At 57.8% G+C, this 23,089-nt stretch overlaps 1 protein-coding gene across 7 annotated transcripts in view; it reads left to right on the forward strand.

The window, feature by feature from the left end:
* The window catches only part of USP2 (ubiquitin specific peptidase 2), a 57,970-nt gene that overhangs the window by 4,308 nt on the left and 30,573 nt on the right, over window positions 1-23,089 (forward strand). For 4 of the 7 annotated variants that reach the window (XM_048827416.2, XM_075122151.1, XM_048827417.2 and 1 more), the window contains one exon: window positions 6,199-6,980. In XM_048827416.2, coding sequence (XP_048683373.1) covers window positions 6,240-6,980 — 741 coding nt within the window. In that variant the 5' untranslated portion in view covers window positions 6,199-6,239. Of the gene's footprint in view, window positions 1-4,143; window positions 4,228-6,198; window positions 6,981-19,926; window positions 20,491-23,089 lie in introns of those variants that run through there. The other 3 variants (XM_075122149.1, XM_075122152.1, XM_048827419.2) reach the window with 3 other exon arrangements.

Consider the following 23,089-nt stretch of genomic DNA (forward strand, 5'->3'; position numbering starts at 1 on the left):
TGGTGCACTAAGGAGTCTGTTCTGGGTCCAGCCCTGCAAAATCTGAGCTGGCTCCATGCTGGGCTCCCTCGGCCTGGCCAGGGAGCAGGTGGGGGTCTATGCTGGGCTCCCTCGGCCTGGCCAGGGAGCAGGTGGGGGTCTATGCTGGGCTCCCACGGCCTGGCCAGGGAGCAGGGGGTTCTCATGGCATTTAGATGGTACCAGAGCCTTGTGCCGGTGCCCCTCTGTCAGATGCAGCTGGCATCTTTGTAGCCATCCCTGCATTCCTCGAAGCAAAATCTCCACTATGCAGATGAAGGCTTCAGCTGGGAAGCCCAGCCCATCTGGTCTCCTGCTGCTCCTGGTAAAGGGGCTGAGCTCTGGCAGGGAAGAGCCAGGCGTCTCACTGGAGTATTTGCCTGCAGGGGGATTATTCACCCTGCAGCCTGCTTGCCTAACAGGTTTGTGTACTTGGACTTGCTTTTGCTCATAAATAGTTTCCTACTTACTCTGGGATGACTACTGCGTGGAAAGAGCAGGAAGTCAAGAGAGCTGGCAATCTTGCCGGGGGCCAGTGCACCTGGATGGAGCTTCACAGCTCACCAAAGGTTCTGGGTTAGAGCAGCTAGGTCCCTCAGACAATTTACTATGGGGATGAGGATCTCAGGTAAATTCCCGGATCGGAGGTGAAGTGTTTCCACAAGTGGGGCTAGTTTTGGACTGGATCTGGAGTGGTTCCATGTGCCAGAACGGCCTGCTTCAGGCCTGTGTGCAAGGGCTGACTACGGGGTGCTCCTGGGTCTGTAAGGGTCTGTGTTCCGTGGCTGCTTGGGCTGAGGCTGGGAAACTCATCTCACTGGTGACTGGCAGCTCCCAGTGGCGTTGCTGAGCCCAGACCAAGGGAGCGCATGAACTAGGTTAGCACAGCAGGTGAAATGGCTCATCTCCCTGTGGATCTGTAACGTTCCCTCCAGCTGACTCCAGTTTCACACCCGGCCCCGGCTCAGTTTCACTCGGCTGCCAGTGGAAAATCCAGAGTGCATATTCTCAGCGGCGGTGGGGCTGAAGGGTGCAGCTCTGTTCGGTCGAACCCCTGCCTTGGGGGGGTGCAGCAGGGTAGGGTGAGTGTGCACTTGGAGATGTGGCCTCCGGGGCTGAATCTCATACTGCCTGGGATGCAGGGTTAGGGACTGGCTGGTGCTGATTCCAGGGCAGGGACCCAAATGCTGCAGAAGGGGTGAGCCATAAATGCAAGTGGATCCAGACACCCCAGAATTTGAGGAAGCTCGGAATCTAGAGATGAATTTTGAAGCTTGAGACTCTCTCAATTCCCAACAGAATGGCCCCGCCCCTTGGGACCAGGCCAGGTGAGTGAGAGGGTGCTCCCCTATGCCGCTGGGTGTAGGGACACACCCACACACATGGTCCTGAGGGCCGAGCTTGTGCAGGGTGCCTTAAATGGAGCGTGGCTTCCCGAGGCCTCTCCACAGCATTTGCTTGGGGGATGACTTCGCCAACTCACCAGGCTTGGGAGGGATGGAGGCTTCTGCTGGGCAAGGTTGGGAGTTTCGGTGCAAAAGCTTGGGTGAGTTTCTCCCCCATGAGTGGTTTGGCTAGAGAGCCAAGGCGGTCTTTCATGTAGCTGTACGTGGGAGGCCTTGGGGCCTGGTGGTTAGGGCACAGAGCTGGGACTTCTGTGTCTGGCTCTGAGTGGGGGAGGGCTGTCTCGTGGTAAGAGCACGGAGTTGGGCGTCCGGACTCGTGGATTCTACCCCTGCCTCCGAGAAGGAGTGTGCTCCAGTGGTTAGAGTCTGCTTCGTCAGTGACTCGCTTTGTGTCCCCAGGCCGGTGACCTCACTTTGCTGGGCCTCGCTGGCTGCCCGTGTAAGGGGTGTGAGAGCAACTTACTCCTTTCCTGGGCATGGGGGAGCACCCCAAATGAACGGCTTTGCAAAGGGCTTTGAGATCCCCGAGAGGAGGTGCTGCACAAGCTTGGGGCTTATGAGGGGTGTGGGCCACGCCCCGCGGCCGAGCAGAGGACAGCATGTCTGTGCCTGTCCCCTGCCGCAAGCACGTCAGGTGGAGCATGTCCAGGTGCGTGGAGAGCTCGCCATGAAAGGGCTTTGAACCAGGGCGGTTTCCCTGGTGACTAGAGACTCTGAGCCATGTGAGCTGCTGTCCTGCAAGGGAAGGAAAACAAGCAGAGAGGGAGTGACAGGGCTGGAGGAGACGAGTTCCCTCTGCCTCCCAACCACCACGTAAATCCCTGGAGCCGGTTGGGGACCAGCCAGAGCCCCGTCTGGTGTAATGTCCCCCCAGGCCCTGTGCCAGCCGCTTTCTGACCCAATGGATCCATTCCAGGAGCAAAGTTCCCACCCGGTTAAGGACTGTTTGCGAGGCAGCCCCAGCTTGTCTAGGGGGTGAAGCTGATTGGCTGAGCTAGGCAGGACTTTTACCCAAGTCTTGGATGGTGTTTGTCGTGGGTGTCTCCTCTGGAGGGGCCCGAGTGCCACTGGTGGGCTTGTGAGGGGGTGTCTTGTGCTGGCCATACTCCAGCCTGGGCCCAGGGGCCCCTTCCTCGCTGCTAGTTGTAAGTTCCTCGGCTTCTACGACTGGCCATTCATGACCTGCTGGATCTGTTTATATCTCTGGGCAGCTGATGGGGTGAACGTGGGCAGGCCCAGGGGGGTGCCCTGGGGAGAGAGCCCCTGGCACATGTGACATTCACACCTACACGGCCTCTTCCCACCTGACTGCGGTGTATAGTGTGCTTTTAGGTACTGGGACTCAGGACTCCTGGGTTCTATTCCCGGCTCTGCCACTGACTCGTTGGGTGGGCGTGGGCAAGTCACTTCCCTGCATTTCGCCATGCGTAGAATGGGGCTCCTGTCTGTGCAGTGCTTGGGGAGCCATGGGAGGAGGGGGACCCAGTCCCTGCCCTTCCATGGGACCCTGTGCTGTCTGGGCCCAGTGGAGGCACTCTGCTCAGGACTGATCCGAGCTCCTCTTTGCTCTCTGCTGGCTTGTGGATGGAGCCCCATGCTGAGGCCAGAGATGAGCATAGCTGGCCAGATCCTTGGGACAGGGCAGCCCCGGCTGGTGCTTGGTGCCCCCTGGAGGTGCAGCCCCCTGCCATCCCCAAGAGGGCTGCAGACTGAGCTTCCCATGATGCTAATGCACAGTCCTAGCTAGACCCTTAGCTCCCACAGTGGCAAAAACTTCCCGCACCTGAGAGCTGCCTAGTTCATGGAGCTGCTGCAGCAGCTGGGGCTTGGCCATCACTGCCTAGCTCTGCACTCTCCAGGCTGGCTTCCAGGTCAGCCCAGTAGCACCCTTTCCCCCAGCTCAGCACGCCCTTCCTACTGCTCTCCTGCAGGCCTCTGGCCACTCAGGCTGGGATGGCATGTCCAGCCAGCTCAGCTGCATGGCACAGCTGCTGGAGAGTGGAGCTGGCAGCTGCTGAATAGCCCCAGGACTCTGTCTCTGGAATACCAATGCCCCGGGGCAGGCCTGGGTGGGAGGATGGTCTGAGCTGATGAAATCATCCCTCATGCAAACCCACTCAGGCGGGTGGGGAGAGGCAGGGGGACTGGCCCTGGCTGCTGGCTCCAGCCTGCAGTTTGTGCGTGGTGCTAAATTATTGATGGGAGCAGCTAGTTCTCAGCGGGGTCAGATGCAGCGGAGCAGAGAGCCTGGGCTGAGCGGCTCCAGCCCGCAAGTCCTCGCACTGGGGAACAGGCTCACAACTCCAGCCCTGAACCTCCTGCACTTTCGTCTTCCTCCCTGCTCTTTTCTCTCTCCCCCAGCTCTCTCTCCCTTCTCTCTTTCCATTCCCGCAGATCCCAGCCGCACCTGTCCTGCCCCTCCATGGGACAGGGAGGAGAACGCACCCTCCCTTGCAGTCACATTTCCCCCAAACACACACCCCCCAGCTGTGAAACCAGTGCCATGGAGAGGGAGGGCAGGCGGCATGGATTGTGGGCTGCCCCTCATCTCTCTGCCAGGCTGGCCGTAATGACTCTTGGTGGGTGTATGACACCCTTTCATCTTCTCAGGGCTCCGGGAGCCTTGGCATACGAGCCTTTGCCCCGGGAGGAGGTCGTGGCCAGCATCCCACCCATCAGATGACCGGGTCCCTGCCCTTCTGAATGCCTCAGTTTCCCCATCTGCGGAAAGGTGATAACACTAGAGATGTGCCTGACGTCCCAAACCTCCCTCAACTTTGGGAGAGATTCAGATACAAGCATTGTGAGTTAAAAGCATCTCTGAATAATCCCAGCTCGGTAAAGCAAGGCACTGTTATTACTGTTACCCCGAAAACATTTTGAGTTGTGGGGCTCTGAGGATGTGCTGGGAAAATCTCTCCCTGCTCCCGAAACTTTCTACGGAGAAGAGCACAGGGTGACCTCTCCTACCCTGAGCTCTGCTCACCTGGGCAGAAGCAGGCCCCTCTGCCTTGTGCAGTGCAGGGCACTGGCTGCTGTAAACAAAGCCGCAGAGAATCCAGGGCCCTTGCTTTCTGTTTAGGCTCCTGCTTTCTGCTGCCATCTGTCCCTGTCACTCGCTCGCGTCTCTGCAGCACCCCCTGTGGCAAGTGGTCGCTGGGTTTGAGTCTAATTGAGAGGACAGAGCATCCCCAGCATGTGTGAGATCCTTGCCCGCCCTATGTCCCCTCCTCCCCCGTGTGGGTGGGGCAGAGTGAGTGCTCCGGGATCGGGGTGGGGGTGCTGCCAAGCATCCCAGGAATTTCCCCACCATCTCTCCCGACCTATTGGGGTCTTGGTGACAGATTCTGGGGGGGAACCTCAAAGCTAGGGATGGGTTGGGAATGAGAGGGGGGTTCACGACCCATTCAGTCCTTGGTTTCTCTGCTGAGTCCGCCCACCTAGGGTCAGTTAGCAGCATTTCTGGTGGTGCGCTATGTCCCCCTGGGAGCTGGACTGAGACCTGACAAACTCATTTCCCATGTGGCCACCGAATGGCTGTCAGCCGGGACCAGCTCTCGGTCACCACCCCGCCAGGCTGGATTTGAACCTGGTTGGGATCAGTGAATGTAATGAGTGGTTGTGTCAGCTCTAAGCCTCAGAGGATATCGAGTCACGTTCTGTGGCTGTACTGGAGAGGGGAGCGGGGAAGGCTGGGCTGTCCTGGGCTAATGATAACATGAGAAGCAATAAATCTGTCAGCCACGCTCATGCTCCAAGGCTTAAATGGACTGTCAAATGGGGTCAGGAAGGAATTCCACACACACAGTGACATGCAGACAGATGTGTGTACGCACACACTTGCTCCCTGACCTGCTGCAGGTTACATAAAGGGCCTGGGGCATTATGGCGTCACCTAGTTCATCATCCTCTGAGTGGGTGACCCTGCCCTGCACGTTGGGTCGCCGTTGGCCCCAGCGCAAAGTGGGTCTAAAATGCAGCCCCATAAAAAGGTGGTTCCTTCCCTGCCATGGGGTCAGTGGGTTTCATGTTTGTGGGGACTGCGTGGCTCAGTCTGCTCCGCTCGCCCTCTGTGCTGAGCGCCTGCCCCACCCCAGCACTGGGGACTTAGGAAGGGGGCTTGGTTTGGATTGGATCCCAACCCCCTATTGGCCCCTCTCTGCTGCCTGCCCCCACACAAGTACATCCCCCTTTCCATCCCACCCGCCATAACCCGCTCTAGAACCCAGCTGTGCCACTCCTGAGCCTACCCCATGCTCCTATCCTTGCCAGCCCTCAGGATACGGGGCGCCTGATGGACTTGGCTTCACACAGCCAGGTCCCGCTGCCATGGAGTGGGCCCGCTCTGCTGTGCATAGGATTTGGCCATATTCAGCACAGGGCTCCAACCAGCTGGTGCGTCCCCACTGTGGGGCCTGCTGGGCCTTGCCCCTGTGCATCCCAGCCCCTCCGGTGACCGGCTCAGGGGGTTTTCTCCCCGGCAGTTGGAGAGGGATGTTTGTCTCTCCCGTCCAGAGATTTTAAGTCTCCCACAGCTACATTGGCCAAGTCACCTCCATGCTCCCATAGCAGGGGTCTCCTGCCCCGAATGCTGGCTCATAAGGGGGTCTCCAGCCTTTTCTCAATATGTGGGGGGGGGGGGGGATTCCAGGTCTCTAGCCCCTGTCTGTCCCCAGGGCAGCTTCCAAGCCTGGGGCAGGGTGTGTGCAGCGTGTTGGGGCGGGTGCCCACTGGGGCAGGGACTCAAGGTGCCCACTGTGCTCTTGCTTTGCAGTCAATGCCACCAGCGGTGCCCCCGGAGCCCCCGTCTCCAGGATGTCCCAGCTTTCCTCCCCGCTGAAGCGCTATGGAGACACCTCCCGCTACCCCGCCTCCTCCTACAGTAAATCCCCCACCAGCTACGGCTCCTACTCTTCCTATGGCTCCAGCTTTGTCGCCTCTTACCCGGACAAGGACAAGGTCAGCTTCAAGCCGAGCCCCCCCAGCAGCTATCTGCCCTCCGGCCGGCTGCGCACCTCGGGGACCTCCCCGACCAGTAGCTGCGATGCGGGCCGTCTGGCGCTGTGCCCAGAGTCCAGCATCAGGCTGAGCCCGAGCTATGGCCGCATGCTGGCCAGGCCTCTGGGCAGCGGGGGCCTGAGCGGGGGAGCCTGCTATGCCTACACCGGCACCACCAGCAGCCCCACCAGCTACATGGCGACACCGTCCACGCTCAGCCGCAAGAAGTCCAGCAGCCACTCGGACCTGGCGCGGGAGTTCGCCGGGCTGCACACCTCCGAACCCTACCGCCTGGACTCACCCACCCGCACCCCACTCCTCGCCCGCAACCGCCAGGAGCTCTGTGCCCTGCAGAGCCTGTATCAGGCCGCCAGCCGCTCCGAGTACGTCAAGGAGTACCTGGAGTCCTGCAGCAGGAAGGACAACAGCACCCCTGGCTGCTCCCGCAGTCCCACCCAAGAAGTGCTCACCCCTATGCTCCGGCCCAACAGCCGCTGCCCCAGCCAGCCATGGGAGAGGAGTGAGAGCCGGACAGACTCCCCAGCCAGGGACCCCTCGGTAGGTGCTGCCGGCTTGGCGCGGGGATCTCGTGTGTTTGGGGGGGGGGAAGTAACCTCGCGGGGCTGCTGATGGGGAGCAGGGACAGGGAGGAGAGAGGCTGCCCATGGGGCACAGGTGGAAGAGCAGGTGAAGTGTTGGGAGGAGGCCCAAGAATAGAGCAGCCTGAACCAAATCCACCTCCTGATCCAAGCTTCACAGCTGTTCCCCACCCCCAAACCTGAGCCCCACAGACACTGAGGAGAAGCCACACCTGGAGCCAAATGCTGTGCATGCCCCCCCTGAGCTATAGCTCAGCCTATAGCTGGGTGGGGGCAACTCGGGGTGATGCAGCCCCACAGGCATGCGGCCGAGTGGGTGTGAGCCCGGCTGGACTCACTGATGGGGCTGGAACAAAACATCCTGCTGCCCGTGGCTGATCCACCCTGGGTCTCTGTGAACTGCGGTCTCCAGCTGGCCTGGCTCAGATGGGTGGTGTGGCTTAGTGGGTAGAACACTGGGGCTTAGGAGAGACCCAGCTTCTATTCTCAGCTCTGTCGCTGGCCTGCTGGGAGACCTTGGGCAAGTCACTTTAACCTCCCCGTGCCTTGGGAAGAATGATACGGACCCCTGTGGTAAAGTGCGTTGAGAGCTGCTGATGAGCGTGCTCGAGAAGAGCTAGGTGGAATTATCAAATGGTGCAAAGATACCTCACAAACACCCCCGTGTGCTGTGAAGTCATCAGCTCGGTTGAGTTCCCATCACTGAAACCACCTCACTGCTGACACTGCCCGGCCCCCTTACTGGCAGTCTGGGCAGTGAGGCTAAGGACTGAATGGGTGGTGCATAGAAACTGAGCTACCCTGTATATGGGGCGGCGGGGAGGGGGGAGGATGGGGAGTCCCTGATCCCAAGCTGCACCTCCCAGATTCACATTCCCTCGGGAGAGGGGTGGGCTGGATTTCCAGTGCCTTTGGGCTTTAAACCACCCAAGCCCCCTCATGTGTCTTTTCCCCTCCAATAGTAGAGGGAATGGGCAGGATTGGCTCATCCCAGTGAGGTTTCGGGCTGGGGTCTGCTCACAGCATCCCTTGCTCACTCACAATGAGGAGGGGTTTGTACCTGGGGGCACAGCTGGAAGTGGGGGTGGGGGAAGTGCCAATGCCCCCACCCCCTTCAATCCTTTGATCTGGTTCTCATCACCCACGGGAAGGACAGCCCATGGCTGCGGGGGTGGGACCTGAGGTCTGTGGGCTCCGTCCCAGGGCACAGAGCGTGCTTGGGGCAGCTGTGATCTGTGATAGGGCACCTGCTTCTTGCTGGCCAGGTGCTACACATGAAACCTGTTAACCTGTCACCCGCGGCCCAGACCCTGGTCGGGGTGGCTAGTTTCTGGCAGCCCCTGGTGCCTTAGGGTCTGCTATCGGAATGGAGAGAATCCCGCGGATCCTCCCCTGAGCCCCAGCTTCACTCACCCTCCCCGTGCACAGATCCCTGGGAGGAGGCAGGGCAGAGAGGGGGCCCTGGGTTCTTGCCGTGGCATACTCCTGAGAGATTTCTAGGCGTGCCCTGAGCGCTTCTCAGCTGCCTGTTGACATGCTGCGTGTGTGTGTTTGTGTGCGCACGCGTGCCAAAGCTGATATTAAACAATTATACCTGTTCTGTAAACTCTGGGGATTGGAGTCCGGGAGAGAATGCGAGATGGACACAGAGACCTAATTAGGGGCACTGAGCCGCGTAGCCAACTCACCCTTTGGCTTCCAAGCCTCCCCCTCTGGCCTAGGCTGTGCAGGGCCAGGTTCTTCCGGGAGTCCTGTTCCAGGGACCCAGTCCAGCCAGACATCCTCGCACTGTGGCTGCCCTGGGGCAGCTGGGGGGTCAAACCCATCCCCTTCTGCTGCTGCCAGAGGGGGCATCAGCTCCCCTGATGCTGCATCCTTGTGCCGTTGCAGCAACCCCTTCATCATCCCACCGGTAGCGGGTCTGTGCTGCCAGTTTCTGGGTGTTCGGGAAGCCTAAACCGCTGGCTGTGGAGCTGTGGTCACAGCAGGCTGGGGAGAGGGCAGGTCAGGAGGGAGGGGCATTGGCAGAGCTGTGCGTGGGACGCCAAGGACTGGAGTAGCAGGAGATGCAGCCGGGCAGGACTGCATGTGAGACATTTGCACCACACCTGCACCCGCTGCCTCTGGCCCCCGCCCAGTCCGTTCTTTGCTGTCACGAATCACCCCAATCAGCCCTGCTTGTCTGGCATGGACCAGGCAGCGCTTGCAGCTGGAGACGCCCATCTGGGGCGGCTGGTTTGGTGTGTACCAGTTACTGTACAGTGCAAGATGGGGACACGGTCCTGTTTCCAGAACCCAACCGCACCCCTCCCAGCTGTGCCATGTTGGAGCTTCCTGTGCCCTACTTATCCCCGAGGCCGTGGGGCTGGGCACCTGGACCAGAAAACAGGGTTCCCATGCAGAGCTGATGAGAGGGAGAACAGGTGGACAGTTGTACTGGGGCCCCAAAACATCTGTAACGTGCATGTAAATTAAGTGAAATAGGAAGCAAACATGATGTACCAGAGACCCAAATTTCTCTCCACGGCCCTGTTCTCATGTGACTGTCACTGGGAATATCCAGTCCCTTTCCTCTCTGCTGAGATGCCTCGGCTGTATGGGACAATGGATCCGTTCAGTGGCACCATTAGGCAAGGGACTTTTTAGCCAGGGAGGGAGCAGCAGCCTTCTCTGGCATTTCCCTGGCTGCTGGTTTCTGGTGAACTGTGACGCGGGCAGTGGAGCATTTAATACCCTGGGTACAGATCAGAGACGTCGTGTCACCAAAGCCCCAGCCCAGGGCTGAGCCTCCCACGCCCACAGCCCATCATGTGAGCACATGGGACCAGACTGGTAATTTTCCACTTGGATTTCATTCCAAGATCTCGTCTCAGCCCCTTGGTCGCTTTTTCTGTCCCTCTCTGCCCTTCCTCCCCAGGGGAAACGAGACTGGCTGAGTAAAGGGCCCTGGGCCTGGGACTTGCTGTTGGGCCTTGGGATTGGGCTAAGAGACGGTGACTAGCTTCAAGCTGCTTTGCTTTCATACAAGTTCTGCCCCCCTTGCCCAGGGGGCTCTGTTTTCTCACTGTGGGTTTGTAGAAGGAGCTGGACAAGTGGAGAGAGATCCTGAGAATCAGCTGTGTGGGGAGGGGGGAATCTTGTGCACCCCTGGCCCCCACCCTGCCCTAAATTCCAGCGGCTGGGCCAGGGCTCTAAACTCGGGGATCACATCTGTATTTGAGGAGAAATTGCTTTGGGAAGAGCAGTAACAAAATCCAGCTGCTTGGGGCGGCCCCATCAACCACATCCCTCCTGTTCTCTCACTGCAGATATCAGGCAAAAGCCTGCCACAGCAGGCCCCTGGCAGTGGTAACAGGCACCAAAAATAGCCCCAGTAGGAAGACAGGAGCTGCCCGGGCTCCACAGAGATCAGCCTCCGACAGCGGCCACCACCAGCTGGGCCGGGGGAGAGACGAGGACCCGCGTTGCTCCAGCTCCCTGACCCTAAGCACTTGGGCCCAGATCCTCAAAGGTATTGAGGCTCCCAATCCCACTGGTTTCTGTGCCTTAGTGCTTAGCTTATGCCGCGTAGGGGAGGCACCTACAGTACTGAGGCTGTGATGTGACTGGGACCTACCCGGAGGGCTGCTGGCCAATGCCCCCGTGGGTTAGTCCATCCTGAGAGGCCACTGGCTGATGTCAGTGGCTATTTGTCCACTAGAAGTGTTCTGAGGTGCTTAACCCTGGTGTGCATGCCCCTGGGGCCTTGGAGAAGCTCAGTGGAGACTCTGGGCCTGATCTCCACCCAGTGGTTATACAACCAACCAGGAAGGAACTGGCTGCGGCGGGGCAAGGCAGGAGTCAGGCAAGCTCAGGGCCGGTCCGTGGGGCTGCAGTGCCAAGGGGGTCAGGTTTCAGAGTCCTGGTGAGTGAGTCTGCAGCCGGGTGGCTCAGTCCCTGCCTGGGATGTTCAGAGCCCTCTTGCTGCTGGGATGTCGGCTCGTCCCCCCGCCCCAAGGCTGTCTTACACCACGGGATGGGGCAGCCGTAGGCGTCAGGTCATGGCTGAGTACGAGAGTGTCTGGGCTCCAGGGCTGATCTGGGGGGGCAGGACTGGGGAAGCTGCCTGAAAATGCCCAGCTGTATCCAGGAATTGTCTCCTCTGGGGGGCCTCCAGCAGCCCCCAATACATCCCTGGTCAGGCACGTGGGGACGCTGCAGTTTTCTTGCCCTGCACAGATGCAAACCCAGGTCTGTGCTGTCCTGCCCCAGTCCTGGAGGCTTGGAAGTGGACGAGGGCGGTCAGGAGTCTGGGGGACTCCCCTTTTCCTGCCTGGTGGTGTACCCCTGAGTGGCAAGAGGAGGGTTTTCAGGCTGTTGATTTCTTTTGTCCAGGCATTGCACTGCGGGCACTGGCTGAGGCATTCGCATAAGCAACCGCGTGTACAGCCCTGCCCCGCACACCAACACTAGCTCACACCCCAGCGTGCAGGGCTGCAGCTTGCCAGGGCCAGTCTCCCCTGCGGTGTTGCCCACTGGCACCATGCTCAGCTGGGCTCAGCCCTTTTCCTGCCTCGGGCTGAGGCTGAGCCTTGCTCGAGGGCAAGGGGTGCCTGCACTGATCTGTGCAGTTCCCTGGCATGCACAGAAATAGGAGACCCCCCCCCCCGCTCTTTCCTTCCCCTCCCAGACTGACCCTGTCTTGCCATGTTCAGGAGCCTGGCTTGGGGAGCGGAGTTGGGGCAGGTTCTCTCCAGCCCTTGCTGGCAGGTCCCCACCAGGGACATTACATAACAGGCTTAATCCCTCCTTAATCCTCCAGTCTCTGTGTCTGACTTTCCCACCATTACTTTCTCTCTTATTTCAGCTCTTGCCCTGTTTCTTACTGCCCTTTCTCCCAGAGGGGACGGCTTCCCCAGCATCTCTGGAACCACAGGGGCGAACCCTGGCAGGGCCAGCTTGGCCCTTCTCCTCCCCAGGGAATCACACACAGTCCCCTCCCTGCGCAGGACTCTGGGGCCAGCACGTCAAAGCCCTGCTCCTCCCTGGTGCAGCTTTGTGTGAGAGCCACAGGTTTGCCCTGTGCTTCTTGGCCAAAATCCCTACGTGCCCTCCTTCCATGGTCCACCCCAGAGACAGCTGCATTCAGCAGTAGGTGAGGGATCCTTGCGTTTATCACCTGTGAGGCCCTTGAGAGTATAAAAGCCGATTATTTATCCTCTCCTGTCCCATCTCCCCCACCGCCGTGTAGCTGGGAACAGTTCAGAACTCCGGCCTCAGCCGTGGGGCAGGATGGGAGGGGGTGCAGCCGGGGACGACCAGCACTGGGAGGAGCCACTGGCCAAGTTGCGGGGAAGGCAAATCCTGATGCCAGGCTCTAGTCGCCTCCCTGCAGGCTCCAACACATGGCTGGCCACACACGGTCCGTCTGCCGGGGGGTGGGAGAGCGCGGCTGCTCTTGGGGCTGGATGCTTTGCAGAGCACTTGGGTCTGGGTCTACCGGCTCCATGTAACTGCTGAATCTGGCATGTGGGGGCCCAGGCAGGGTGGCTTTGTTCTGGACCTGCTCTGCACAGGTGCCAGTGACGAGACAAGGTAGCAGAGAGTCAGGAGCAGCGTCTGTCTGATCTGTCACCGCGCGCACCCAGCTCTCCCTCTCTCCTGGCAGTTCTGTAGCTCCCACTACATTCATGGCTGGTGTGGGGAGGAGTAGGTGTCATTCCCCCACCCCCCCTCATTCCAAACACATCTCCCGCACAGCAGCATTGGGGTGTCCGCTAGGCTGCAGCACCCGGTCTGATGGCTAGAACAGAGGGTCAGGGAAGTTTGAACTCCTGACTCAGTGGGCTGCACTCAGGCTCTGGGTTCCCCTCCAAGCAATGGGGTATGGATTACATGTGGCACTGACCGACCTGTCTCTCGGGACCCTAGGCCTCACGCCTGCCACCACTGTCTATGCAGTGTGTGACACAATCCGGCAGCTGTGGGGGCCTCTCCCCTCCCTGTGGGGGATCATTTACTGGGGTGGGGGGGTTTCAGAGGCCTGACTGGGTCCCCCACAGGCCCCCCATCAGATGTCCTCTGCAGGCAGTGTCATTCCCCATTTGCTGTGCTTTGCAGGTAGGCCGTTCCCACCTCCTCCCCGGAGCCTGGAATGGGGTTACGTCTGCTTTTTCATGTACACGGGCATGGTGGGCAGGAGAAGTCTGTCTTCAGGCTCCTTCCTGTGCCCTGGGCTCGCCCCAGATGCCTGTCACAATCCATCCTGATCCAGGGACTCCCTCCCCTCTGTCACCCTGGTCCTGAGCACCCTTTTCTCCCACTCTGTGATCCCAATCGGCTTTTCCCAGGCAGTGCCTTAGTGTTTACTGGGTTAGAACAAAACATGTAGTACGTTCTTAATGGTGACCTTAGCCCGGACCCTGGCCCACCTCCTGCGATGAGTCAGAGCCTCTCCAGAGCAGCAAGCTTCTGGTTAGAGCTGTATGAGCAATGGATTTTTCTGTTCGCTGGCAAGTCTGAAAAACTGGGGGGGAATTGTTTCAAGTTAAATCGAAAATGACATTTTCCGTGAATCAAACAAAATTTTTTTTAAATGTTGATGTTGGGCTTTATTCCCCCCCACCCCCATTTTTACTTTATTTATTTATTTATTTATATCTATATATAGATATAGATATATATAAGTGAAGGTTGTTTTGAATTGAAAGGTCAAAACAGTTTGGTTTTTTGGGAATTTTTTTCCCCACTGTTTTTTTCTTCCCCCTCCCCTCTTCTCCCCTCCCCCCCATCAACAACGTCCCGAAATCGACACAAAGTTGTGAAGTGTTTTGGTCGACCCAAATCTGCATTTTTCACCCAAAAAAGTTTTAATTGGAAGTTGTGCCCAGCTGTAGCCCTGCTCTAGGTTTTGGGGCGTAGGCATGATGGCATGTAGATGGTACTAGTCGGGGCGGGGGGTGATCAGGAGGTGCAGTGTGGGGGCAGCTGGCCTGGCCGGAGGTTATAGTGCTCACTGATAGTTTAATGTTCTCTGCTGTTTTCCGGTCTTATTTTTTTTTCCGAGCCAAGAAGCAAAATCATAAATAATAATTAAACCACAAACACAAAGCGCCGGAAGCGGCTTGTGGAGAGGGGTAGGAGAGGCTGCCTGCCCAGGTTTCCGATCGGTTCTGCTCCATTAACCGGGAGGCGTGGGTCACGCTGGTTACTTGCGGTCACTTTGGAGCCGTTGCGTCTTTGAAGCTGCACTCCCTTGGCTACACGGTCCCTGGTCCGTTTCCCCCTCAACCTCAGCCTGGGCTACTTAGGATGTTGGGTGGTGGAAAGCAAAGATCACAGGAGTTATTAGAGCAAGAATTTGGGAGTCAGGACTCCTGGGTTCAGTTTCTGGCGATGGAAGGGGAGTGTGGTCTAATGGCTAGAGCAGGAGGCACGGGAGTCAGGGCTCCCAGATCCTGTTCTTGTTTCTGGAAAGGAGTGTTGTCCAGTGGTAAAGCAGTATGGACTCCTAAGTTCTAGTCTTGATCTCTGCCCCTGACCATGTGATTGCAGTGCTCCATGCCTCCGTTTACCTTGCCACTGGGGACAACAACCTGGCCCCAGCTGTGAAGCTTCTTGAACGAACATCCTTTCAGTGCTCTGGGAGTCTCGGGTGAAAGGGCAAGGCGGTCAGTCAGCTCCCCCGGAGGGGGCCGGATGGCAGGGCACCCTTTGCTTCCCAGCTGTGCTGGTCGAGCTCCCGGACTTGTGCGGCCCCATTAACTGCCGAGAACATCAGGTGAACTGAGTATCTGGTGGCTGCAGCCACCCATAAACTTGCCGCCAGCTGCTCACGCTTCCGTCCCAACCAGCTTCTGGGACTGGCTTGCGGCCAGTGCCTGAACCCATTGGCCTTTTACTGCCAGCTGGCTCTTGGCATCCTCTCCTGGGAAGGTCACTGCTTGGGAGCTGCACCAGGGCCCCGGGAGAGTGGGGACGATGGGGTCAGCATGTTGCCCGCCCCATCTTGCCCCCTGCGACAGCTCCTGGGGATGTGGGTTCGGCTCCCCTCTGGGATCACACACAGCCCAGCTGCGTTCGATCAATAACCCGGCTTCCGGGAAGCCTGTCGTCAGCTGAGTCGCAGGGGCCTTTCTCTGGATTCCGGCAGCCGCCACAGCTGTGTGCTTATGGCCCTGGCTCCTGTTACCCCACTGGCAGCGAGGGACATGGCAAACCCTCATGTACCCCCTGAGGGTGGGGGGGATGGGACAGCATGAAACTGTGGGGTCTAGGGATGCAGCGGCCGCTCTGCTCTGCACAGGTTGTCCCCTGCAATGAGTAACAACTTTCAGCTGCGACTGGCACCAGTGCCCCAGAGGGGAAGGGTCCCGTATCCCATGCCCCACTTGCCCAAGCCAACCAGTCCTCTCCACCTATAACCAGATTGGAGCTGGTGCCTGCTAGAGGGGAAAGGGCACATGTCCTATTCCCCAGCCCCTGAGCCAGGTTTGTGGTGTCTCGTTACTGACTTGTTCTTTGCATTGCTGGGATGGGAGATGGGTCCATTTGGACCTAGGTCTGGAGGGGAACCGGCCCCAAGCTCTGGGGAAGGGGGTGGGTTGCGCCCCTTGGTTCTGGCCTTGGGCTGTCGCCGCAGCTGATGGCTCATTGCAGAGCTGCCGGCAGAGTGGGAAGCTGCCTGGGAGCGTGAGTTTGCACAGTGTGAGTTGGGGCCAGGAGGGTAAAGGATTCACCCCCAGGCGCTCCATCTCATAATGACCCCTGTCATGCTGTGGGACCTGCTGAGCTGGAGCAGCCTGGCCCCTGGGCACCACCAGCCCAGAATGGTTCCCAGACCTCCGTTGGGGGCGCCCTGCCTGGCTCCCCCCAGTTCTGGTGGGTGACTCCGGCCCAACTTGGGGGTCAGTGCTCTCTGTGCCTGCGTAACACAAGAGAGGCAAGAGCATCTAGAGCGGGAGGCCTGAGCTGGCCAGGGGGAGGGAGGGCTTGGCACTACCAGGCAAATCCTCTGCCCTTGGGAGTGCAGAGAAAACACTAGCGTGGCTGAGAGCCAACTGGCTGACACTCCGAGCATGGCCTGGAGGGCAAAGCTGGGACTCATGTGCCCCCTGCTTTCTGGGGCTGCTTGGAAAATATCTGCCATCCCTTTCCACCCCCCCCAGCCCTCCCCCCCACACACACCCTGATGCCCTCGTGGGGACGTCGCCAGGGAGTTTGAGGGTGAACCAGCTGCCGTGGGAGTGATTGGAGCTTCCACTGACTCTTCTCCCTGCACAAGCCATCTCAGGGTGTCTGGGGTTCGTCTCCCGCTCTGCACTCACCTGAGCAGGTGACAGGCAGCTCCGCCATGTAGCACCCCTGCCTCCTCTCTTCGGATCTCACCCCTGGCTCGTTGGTTGCAGGTCACTCTTCTCTGGCTTTGCGCCATCTCCCATTTTCCATGTCTAGTGCGTGATCTGCCAGTTGGTATTAGCGTGGGTCCACTCCAGCTTTGCTATCACGGTGCACGGACAGTCCTGCTAGGGTGGACCCTCTGTCACAGGAATCCTTCGGAGTCTGGCTTTCACGTTGCATGGTTGGGTTTGACCTGGTCTTCCCGGTGATTTGGTGTGCATCTGTTTATACAGCGTGCGTGTATGTATACAGTGTACACTTTTGTTTGTGTGTGTCTTCCTGTGTAGGCAGTTTGTGTGTATACAGAGTGTGTGTCTATATACTATGCATGTGAATGTGTGTACACTGCATGTGTACATGTGGTGGGGGGGGGGTGTAGACAGTATACTTTAGCTTGGAAGGATTAGATTTTTGTTGGTAAACATTCATTTCGCCACACACCCACAAACTGATGAAAATACATTTCAATCTATAGTCACTGAAATGGACAGATTTTCTGAAACCCAGCGTCGACTGTCATAGAATACTTATTGTTCCCCTCCCCATAATTTCCCACAACTTTGACAATTGAAACAGATACAAAATGTTAGAAGTTTATAAAGAAACTGACAGTACCACTGAAATGATGTAAAAAGAATTGAATTCTGCCAAGCCTACGTACAGGGGGTGCAGAGTGCAGGCCTCTGTGTATGCAGTGTGTGTGTGTGTGTGTGTATACACTGTCGGCTGTGAGTTGGGAGCAAGGGTAGGCATTTGTGTCCATGTTGCGTATGTGTCTGTGTACAGTATACTGTGTGTGTGTATATACACACAGTGTTAAATTAAATGACTGTCACACTTTGATGAGGAAATCTAAGTCCCCTGCAGATGAACACTGCAAGGCGCTGCCTTAGGTATTTTTAAAGCTGCCAGAAATAGTGCCCTCCTCTCATCCTCCAACCTATAGTTAGCTCCCCCAGAACATTTCTGCAGAAGCCTCAATCTGGGGATGGAGGAGGCTACCTTGGTTTTGGAGCAATTAGCATGAAAATAACAACCACCCTGGGCCTCTCCTATCCCTGACTCCTGGAGTGGGGTAATCAGAGGGGGGTGGCTTCTGTGCTTCACCCAGTGTGGTTATTAGGAGGCCGGCCCGCGTGCTGGACTTGGGCCGCTCACGTGAGCCGCGCTGCTTAGTGTCAGCTGGAGGCTTGGAAGCCAGTTTGTGCTGGGCAGAAACTGTCAATCTGTTCTTCCAAATACCCAGGAGGAAAACATGCTGAGGCTAATAGTGGAAATTTACCCAGAACAGAAGGTAAAGACACCTGATCCATGGTGCTCTTATGTAAATGCAGCCCCTTGTGCTTTCTATCAGCCCACCTGCCTGGCAGTCAGTCAGTTAACAGACTAACACAGAACTGTATTACTGTGATTGAGAGAGCTGTGTTCCTGAACATGCCCCTGCAGTCTGGACACCTGGGTTCTCTGCCCAGCTCTGCTACTGCCTTCGCTGCAGAAACTCAGGCAAGTCACTGCTCCTCCCTGTGCCTCAGTTTCCCCAGATTGGAAATGGGGCTAATAATATTTACCTGCCTCACAGCTGGCTCTCGTGGGATACCACAGTGATGGGATCCTTATACACAGATTAGAGGAGAGCTTGCACCTTTTGTTTTTGCTTAGCCAGAGCTCCCATTAGGGCCTGGGGCAGTTTTGCTTGAGTAACAGCTTCAGGATTGAGCCCTACTTTGCACAAGTGCTAACTGTAGCAAATCTGTGGCCAGTTGGAAGTGCACAGTAGCTGTCAAGATGGAACCCCATTCCTCCCGCTAGCCCAGGCCCATCTTTCTGAGCCGAAGGAGAATCCCCATTCACTATAAGCAGGCCTATGGCACACAGCTGTGCCGTTCTGATTTAATCCAGCAGAGGACAGTAGTACATGGACATACTGGAGGCAATATTACAGTTTTATTTCTGAATCACAGGTTCAGTGACCGTTAAAAAGGGAATAAATAGCATGAGGATTTGGGTTGGGGTTTGTTTCCTACTAGTGCGGAAAAAAGAAAGAAAATTAGAAAATAATTACAAAAAATGTGGAGACCAAAAATGTACTGAGAAATAGCAGTTCAGCTCCATCTAATGAGTCTCTGTTGGCACAACCAGCTGTCCGAGCGTTGCCAAGCCCTAAAACAGGAGTCCCCCAAGAGCAGAACTACACCCCCTGTGGGCTTGTCTCCATCCACAAGTTGCACTGGTTTCACTTAAACTGGTTTGAAAATGGATACAAACCTCTGTGTGGCCACTCTTATATCCATTCTGTCACTTTAACTTGCTCCTTGTAAGACTCCTCTGCATGGAAAAGTTGCACCAGACTGTCCTGAATCAGCTTTTCAACCTGTCTAATTAAACTAGTGCAGAAAGCTGGGTGTTCAATAGAAGAGGGGCTTCTTTTATTGCTAACGGACATAAGCTAAACTGCACTAAGCCTCATTTAAATCCTAATACGATCTACATGGCCCTTGGCACCAGGTTAACAAAATGGTTTAAAGTCTCGCATTTTAAGTTATATTGGGGTCACTTTCCTGTGTCAGAAAACTATGTTTACTAACGCTGGCAAAATTGCTCTAAGTCAGATGCTAGTCTATTTAATTGTCAGAGTTGCCCTGGTTTAAGCCAGTGGTTCTCAGCCAGGGGTACATGTACCCGTTGAGGTTCTCAGAGCTCTTCTGGGGGTACATCAACTTATCTAGAGATTTCCCTAGTTTTACAACAGGCTACATAAAAAGCACCACAAGAAACTAAAATTTCCTACAGACAATGTACAAACTAAAATTTCCTACAGACAATGACTTGTTTACGCTGCTCTATACACTGTACACTGAAATGTAAGTACAATATTTATATTCCAGTTGATTTGTTTTGTAAGTATAGGGTAGACATGAGAACGCAAGCCATTTTTCAGTACTAGTGTGCTGTGACATTCTTGTATTGTTAGGTCTGATTTTGTAAGCAATTAGTTTTTAAGGGAGAAAAGGAGGACTTGTGGCAGCTTAGCGACTAACCAATTTATTTGAGCATGAGCTTTCGCGAGCTACAGCTCACTTCATCGGATGCAAATAAATTAGTTAGTCTCTAAGGTGCCACAAGTCCTCCTTTTCTTTTTGCGAATACAGACTAACACGGCTGCTACTCTGAAACCTGTTTTTAAGGGAGGTGAGGCTTGGGGCTACACAAGACAAATCAGACTCCTGAAAGGGGTCCAGTAATCTGGAAAGGTTGAAAGCCTGCTTTAAACCAGTTCAGTGCGTCTTTCCATGACGGTAGCGCCTAGGCGCTCCAGTTGTGACCCAGCTTGTGCTCGGGGCTGTACAAACCCGGAACAAAAAGACAGTCACTGCCCCGGAGAGCTTCGGATCAAAGGCGAAAACAGGAGCGAGGCGCTGGAGACAGACGGGCAAGGAGCCAATAGTGCTCAGCGTGCTGGGCAGGGCTTTCGGGCGGCCGGAGAAGCTTTCCGCAGCCTGGAGCCCTTTCACCCTCAATCCCCCGGCGCGACAGGGCTGCTGCAGCCCTGCAGAGCCGCCCCACGCGTGCCCCCCTCGGCTACCCCTTCCCGTCCCGTGGCGGCGTGGGGGCCGCCGGAGCCAGCTGGATGCGCCTCCCCCGTCTTGATGTCAGAGCCCGCCCGGTGCCGTCAGCAGCTCGGCTTGCACGGAGCGGCGGGGGCCGGGCTGGGCGGGGCCGGCGAGCCAGCGGAGTTTGCAAGCCGCCGGGAGCCGGGGAGGAGAGCGCCCAGCTGGGGGGGGGCAGGCAGGTCCCTGGCCCTGGCCCTGGCCGTGCTGATCCGTGGCCAAGCCAGCGCGCCTGGCTGCAGCACAAACTTTCCACGCCCAGGACACCGGGGGATCTCCCCGAAGCTGCCCGCCCCCCCCGTGCCGATGCCCGGGCTCTGACTCCGGGAGCCGGGCAGCATGCGGAATTCCTACACCGTCACCGTGCCCGAGGAGCCCCCCGCTTTCCCCGGCTTGCACAAGGAGCTGCGCCCCAGCAGGACCTCCGTGCCGGGATCCCTGGTGGTCTCCACCTTCGTGGGGCTCCTTCTCAACAAGACCAAGGTAGAGAGACCCCCCCCCCCGCCCTGTGTTGTCCTGTCTTCGGGGGTGGCCTGCGTCCCCCCCGGGCACTGCCCTGCACCTTAGCTTTGTCAGGGGATGGGGGAGGCTGCCGGCAATGCCCCTGCTTGGCATGGTGTTAAATGCTGTCGGGGTCAGGGCGCCCCCTCCTGCACCCGCCCCCAGGTGGTGCCGTTGGCCACCCAGAGCCTAGGCTCTGTTGGCTGCCCGTGCCAGGTCTGTTGTGTGGGTGAGAGACAGGGTGGACTAGTAGTGAGATCAGCAGCCTCCTGCCAGGACGCCTGGGTTCTTTTCCTGGCTCTGCCCCAGACTCGCTGTGTTCTGTGTTCCAGCCTGCCCCTACCCCATAACGGGGTGGGGATACTCGCTTGCCTAGCTCGGCAAGGAGCAGGGCTGCCCCTCTGGGTCTTACCTGTGACAGCAACAGGTAGCCTGGGAGGAGAACCTCTGTGCACCTGCAGCTGATCCCAAAGGGCCCAGACCTTCTTCTAATGCGCCTGTAGCTGCCCTTGCCCTCCCCAGACCTGTCCCTGCTGAAGACTGACCCGGAGGGAGTGTGCTGGCAGGGGGGCGAGGGTCTATTGTGCTGGGACATCAGCCCTGCTGTGGCTTTGTGACGGCTGCAGGCTAGTTTGTCAGAAAAGAATTTGTCAGTTTTCTCCAGCTTTTGTTGGGAGAGGAAGTATTGTCTCATGGCTGGTGCATGGAGGAACTGGGAGTCAGGACTCCTGGGTTCTGTCCCTGGCTCTGGGAAGGGAGTGGGGTCTAGTGGCCAGAGCAGGGAGGGAGTGGGAGACCAGACTCCTAGATTCTTTTCCCAGCTCTGACTCACTGTGTGACCTTGGCCAAGTCTCTTCCCCTTCCCTGTGCCTCAGTGTCCCCTTTCATACAAGCAGAATCCTGGGCCATACATGTGAAGTGTAACCAGGGCTGACGTTGGCCCGTTGTGTGAGGAGTCCCTCTGGGCGCCCCGGGGGCCCCTCCGGCCAGGACCCGTAGCCCCCGAGGCTCCGGGCAGGTTCACTCCTCGGTTAGGTGGGATGAATGGAGAGAGCAAAGGGGGTGTGAGGCTGCAGGAACTTATGTAAGAGTCGCCTGCCCTGGTGTGACTCCATCGCTGTGCCCGCTGTTCTGCTCCAGCAGGGAAACCCGAGGGGCTAAAGAGACCAGGGTGGGGGCAGCGGGAGTGTCCTGCAGCCAAGAGACGGGAGCCAGTCCTGGCTGATCTCTCCAGTCCAGTGAACCCTGCACGGGGGCATCTTGGGTTCTGCCTTTGCTGTCCGTGCCCCTCACTTTGATTTCACCCATCCGGGCCGTGCCCACATCCTAAATAAAGGCCAGGGCCGGGGAGGGGGATTAGCCAGCATCGAATCATGGGGGAGGAGCACATGCTGTACAATCACTCCCCAGCAGTATCAGGCCTCTGCCCAAGGGGGCCACAGGTCAGGACTCCAGGGGCACAGCTGATCTCCTGCAAGCTGCCCTCTCACAGCACACGGACATTAGCTGCTCCAGCTCCATCTGTGGTCTGTCTCCCAGTACAGAATGGGCAGCAGTGTGGGCTGTGGAGGGGAGCTCCCAGCTACTCTGGTCCTGGCCTTTCCCCAGCAGGAGGCACTGTGGGGAGCGGGGGGAGAGGCTGCTGGCTACTCCCATGCCAGGGCGAGTGCCGCTCGCCTTGTGCGAGCTCCCTGTCCATGGCCGGGGAGCAGCACTTGGCTCGGCTCGCCTCCCAGGGCGCTCTTGGTTCCTGAGTCTGCACTAGAGGAGCAAGCTTCAGCCCGTGCGGCTGGGGAAGCTGGTCGTATGTCAGGGCCCCAAAGGAGAGCTCAAGAGCAGGAGAGAACCATCCCTATGCAACCCCAACCAGAGCCGCAGCCTGCTGCCCTCGCCCTGTCCTTCCAGCCTTCTCTGCTGGTCATTCCCTCCTCGTCCTCTGCACCCACGGCCCGCCTCACCAGCCCCTGTGCTGAGGGGCAGAGCCAGCTGGCCAAAGCCAGCCCACGTGATTTCAGGGAGACAAATTCCTGGGCAGCAACCAGGGATGGGCCGTAGTTGGAGCCAGGAGGGGCTTTATGGGGAGTGCACCTTGATGGGGGGAAAGTGGGCCTCAGCGGACTGTGGGGAGAGGCCCGGCCAGGCATGGGGCCCTTCCAGCAGCGTAGACACCCTAGCTGTTAAATGAGCTCCGTCTGTGCTCCCCCTGGGCTGTCACCCCCAGAGCTCCTCCCCAGAGCACACGTCCAGGCCCCACCATTCCACCTAGGTGATTATATGGCCCTGGTGGCTGTAGGATGGGAGATGCCCCGTCCCTGCCACTTGCATCAGTCCCCTTTGATAAGGGCACAGACCCAGCCAAATTCCTGCAGCGTTACAATGACCTGAGGCAGCCAGCATGCATGCCTCGCTCCCTTGGCTCATTCCCCTCACCTCCTCTCTCCTGTATGATTATCCAGGAGGCCACTTGTCAGTTTTTCCATAACTATCTGCCAGATCAGTCACCGCTTTCTGGGTTCTTCATCAGGTGCCCAGCTCCCACTGAGTCAGGGCACTGCTGAGGGGAAGCTCGCAGGGTTCAGAG

Source organism: Caretta caretta, chromosome 22 (assembly GCF_965140235.1).
Source record: "Caretta caretta isolate rCarCar2 chromosome 22, rCarCar1.hap1, whole genome shotgun sequence".
Taxonomy (NCBI): domain Eukaryota; kingdom Metazoa; phylum Chordata; order Testudines; family Cheloniidae; genus Caretta; species Caretta caretta.